The following is a 4,570-nucleotide window of genomic DNA, read 5'->3' on the forward strand; positions in this document are numbered from 1 at the left end:
AAAAAAAAAAAGAGAGAGAGCGAGAAAGAAAGAAAAAGAAAAGAAAAAGAAAGAAAGGAAAAAAAGGCAGTTTCTTGGAAATAAAGACAAACCTCTATCTAAATAAAAATATTCAGTTCTGGTTCAAGTCACTTATTGACAGCTTTCCTAATCTTCAGGGCTTACCATTAAAAGTTCTGCTAATTAGGCAGAAACCGAAGCCTAGCTAATAATGAGAACAATAGAAACGAAACTCTGTTCTCAGACAAATGCGCGCAAATCCATTTACTCAAATGGAAATGACTCACAGGTGTGTTACATTAGAATCCGGCCACTCTGTGGCTTTATGGGAGTTCAGTATCTGGAGCCTCGCTGCTTGATTCCTCTTCAAAACGGAGGCAGAGGTAATTCTGCCGAAACGTGATCCAGGCCGCTTCCCCAACCCCCCACAGCAAACACTTCAATTACCTTTTTTTCCATTGCAACCACCCTCCAGTCTAAATTTAGATTTTCCATCCGAAATGTTATAGGCCTGATTTCCGCCTAAGGAGAAGCAAGCTCCGCCACCGGCTAGATTAAATTCTGCAGCGGTGATTATGTGTTACGGGCCTCAACTCCGCGTCAGCAAAATCTGCGGTACAGCATCAAATTTGAGGCATCCAGGCATTTTACAATTCCGGGGTAATGCAGTCATCCTATTGCCATGCTACTCCCTTCGCCCTTCCCGTGCATCTGCTTGCGCTCCACAAAGTGAGCTGTAGGTCAGCGGGAAGCCTTGTGAGGAATAGTAAACTAGGTGACTGTATCTAATAAACCATAGAAATATGGAATATCAGCTCTTTTTCCAAAAGGAAGGAAAAACCTGGAGTTTCACAACACTTTTTTTCCCCCGGTACAATGAAGGCTTTTAGTCATGTTCCAAATAAAAGTATATCTTAAAAACTATCACTGTTTGCCCTATTTAGGAACAGGGAAAATGATCCCACTGGACGTCGCCTGCCTACAGATCAGCATGTGGTTTGTCATCATGGAATTCTGTAATCTAAACACAAAATTGGTATTTTAATTTCAGCTGGGTTTAGTGCAGCATTAAAGGAAAGAAGACTAGTCAGGATGAGATTTCTTGAGTCTCCCCACACCTTGCAGGCGAKGACAGCTATTGCTTTAAGTACTTGCCATTAACAACCAGTCACAATGTTAGTGACAGGATGTTACTAGCAGTTACTTAATGTGATATATGTTAACATTTTTCTGCTCTTTATGACTCTCACTATACCCCAGCCAGARTATTTTAGGAGCTGAATGCATAGCACCAGGTCAAAACGATGAGGCTCACAGAGGAACTGGTTGAGGTGCAGACTGAGACATGTCATTTTAGGAACATTAGGTGAAAAAGCATCCACAATAAGGAGGTGAACTGGATTAAAGATTAAGGCTCATCCTCTTAACTATTTCACACAAGGGGAATTCTCCCTCATTTGGGCATTTTGCTCTTCCACACAGACAAGATCAACATGAAAATCTGCACTGTGAATATTAGTCTTTGTTGTTAACATCTTCTAACAACTCTCCCAATGAGATACACGTTATTAAAAGGCACTTTATTCCTATTTTAGAAGTCTGTGGACTGCACTACTTCTGCACACATGGACTAGCCACCCTGCAAAGACTCAAGTACAGGAAAGCACTCTTTTCAGAGCAAACTGGAAGTCTAATATTAAGCAGCTTTAATTTTCAACCACGGATAGATGTGACATGCTGCATAAGACCTGGAGCCATAAAGATCATAACTGAAGTGGAAACGCACACAGTAAAGTTTTCTCATAGAAAAGTAAAGTAAGGATTTTATTGTCCTATGTATTGCTTTGGGTGGTTGATTTACTCGATCAGTTTAACTAACCAAACAGACTATGACCCGAGCACTGCACAACATACATCACATTTTATATTATTAATTACACAAAGTCAGAACAGGTTATAAATAAAATAGGAACATTTTTCCATTTTACATCAGCAATAATCAGTAGCCTGTAACACAAAAATAACATTTCTAATTCTGAATCTAACTTGAGGGGAAATATACTTTAGAATTACAGTCTCATATCTAGTCCAAAAGATACTTTTCAAGTTTGTACAAATAATACTCTTAAATGAAATATGCTATGCTGCCTTTCTTAAGAATTCAGAGTGAACATCCTCCCTCCTCCAAAATGAAAAACAAATTAATGGCTTTGAAAAGATGCCAAACCACCTACCTTCAGCATTATTCTGAGGGTCCTCAGGCTGCTCTGCTTTGCACTCTGTGGGAGACGGGGGTTGGCCTTTTTGCTCCAATCCTTCTTTAGGCATAAAAATGTATTAAATGTATTATTTTCAAATTGTATCATCATATCAAATATTACTATGTATGATAGTGCAACCACAAGCACATTTTATCTCAGCACTTCATTCAATGCCTGATGTCTACCTTCATATCACAAAAATTCATTACAGCATCATTTGCTAGAAAATGATCATCATAGTTATCTTTCAGTTTGGTTTGGGCTTAGTACCTAACTTTCATATGACAGCAGTGAAGAAAGCTCATTCTAAATCAACCYACCTCTTCAAGATATCTTAATTTCTTCAGAAAAAAAATATTTTAATTTGTAGTTTTTAAATGAGTATATATTATACTGTCTTGGAGAAATAATCTGAATAAAATGAATTTTCTTCTCAGCTCAATTCTTCATTCAAAATTACAATATATTAAGAAAGGAATATTGACAGAAATCAGTAATAAAATGAGTAGGAGGGAAGAAATTTTGATAATGAATTAAAGTTACAGAAATGAAAGCATTATAAAGTAGAAATGTTCAGGTTTGAAAAATATTCCAACTTTTTAGCCAGAAAACAACAGGCAGATGGAGGCAAAAGACACTCAGTTAAGTCAAAGAATAACTGAGTCTAGTAAAATTTAAGAACACCCTTATTCATAGGAATTTAATTACAGTATTTAAAATCAGTTGGCTAAACTTTAAAAATTATGAAGGGTTTACATAACATTTTCAAAGCAACTTGTCATGTCAAGGACCTTAACATAAGGCACCAAATTATTTGTTTGCTGAGATAGACCTCAAGGCACAAACTGATATCAGACGCAACCTGTTAGTAGAAAAGGGAGGTTGAATTGGAAATTCATCATAAAAAGGCATTTTTAAATTAAGACATTTAATGAAAACACACTTCAACAAAATATATCTGGAAGTAAAAACCCATAGTACAGGTCTGCCTAGGATGCCCCTCAGTCTAACACTGGTGGTAACCATAAAGCCCTCTTTCGATATCATGAAAGAGGAATAAGAAATTCAAATGGCACAAAAAAACTGCCTACAATTTGTGGGAGATGGAAACTGGAGGGATGGCTGTGAGGTGGGGAGGCTGATGCTCAAGTTCATGCACTAATGCTAATGTGAGCTTGGACAAAACTACATAGTAATAACTAGAAAAAGACTCCCAATTTTAAACTGAAACATACAGGAGACCTCAAATATTTGTAACCAGGAAACTTAGGAAGGGATATGACCTTGCTCCATTTAGCCCCACTGCCATGGCATAGTGTTACCTCAAATTGTCATGGCTAATTGGCAACTGGAAAAAAAAGTCTACGTACATATTGTAAATGGCTTATGTGCTTTGAAAACTCCTCTCTCTCCATAAATACCCCACAAAATCACCTGTTCTGGATGTCTGTGGGTATGTAAGCCACACTCAGGAATTAGATGCCCAGTTCTCATAAAGTACTTAGGTCTGCTAAGAGCTGAAGGCACTAACCTTCAATATCCRTCTCCTTCTCTTCTACAACTACCTGTATCGGGAAACAAAAAGCTAAAAGATTCCAAACACTGGGTCAGAAACAAATAAATAAGCATATGGAAAAGGAATTGGTGGTATCAAGGAGAATATCGTACTCTTTCAAGAGACAAAAAAAGGAGTGAATCCTGGGCTTCACAAAGAGCCCAGAAAACTCAGAAATGCTCTCTGCCTGTCCTCCTGGGAAACTGCTTACTGCTTTGTGCTTTAATCTCAAAATAAGAGACTCTGGATTTGGAAACTGGCAAGAATTTACAGAAGGCAACAGCTTAAAAGGTCAAGAAACATTCCAAAATGGAGATCTCTGAAGAGTAMTTAAATTAAATTTTACCTATTTCATTTTAGGGAACAAACACTGCATTTCACTCAACAAAAGCCAAAAGAATATTGTTCCTAAAAATGTCTTCTAGCATAGAATTTCTATTTCATTATAGAATTCCATGTAGTTCAGAGCAGGAAGGGCCCTTATTGTTTAGTAAATAATTGGTTTACTGCAAAACAGACATGCTTTGAACTTTGGCTTGGTATCAGTAAATAGATCTTTCCTACAGCATGCAACTTTAGAACATACTCATGTCATCATATTTGTTCATCTGAATTTGAAATTCAAATATAATATTTTGAGGAAAATAAGAGTTTTCAAGTGCTAAGATCAATTTTTTTCTGGCCTGGTGAGCATGCAAAACTGACCATAGGAGATGCAGTGGGAGAAAAGAAAGTTTTTTTTTTTTTTTTTTTT

The 4,570-nt window shown here is 37.0% G+C and overlaps 1 protein-coding gene across 3 annotated transcripts in view; it reads right to left on the minus strand.

The window, feature by feature from the left end:
- MACROD2 (mono-ADP ribosylhydrolase 2) overlaps window positions 1–4,570 on the minus strand; it is an 880,037-nt gene that overhangs the window by 64,273 nt on the left and 811,194 nt on the right. For 2 of the 3 annotated variants that reach the window (XM_085305606.1, XM_085305604.1), the window contains exon 11: window positions 2,235–2,318. In XM_085305606.1, coding sequence (XP_085161732.1) covers window positions 2,235–2,318 — 84 coding nt within the window. The remainder of the gene's footprint in view (window positions 1–2,234; window positions 2,319–4,570) is intronic. The other variant, XM_085305605.1, reaches the window with a different exon arrangement.

Source organism: Rhea americana, unplaced genomic scaffold (genome assembly GCF_003343005.1).
Source record: "Rhea americana isolate MKP2758 unplaced genomic scaffold, rheAme1 scaffold_223, whole genome shotgun sequence".
Classification (NCBI taxonomy): domain Eukaryota; kingdom Metazoa; phylum Chordata; class Aves; order Rheiformes; family Rheidae; genus Rhea; species Rhea americana.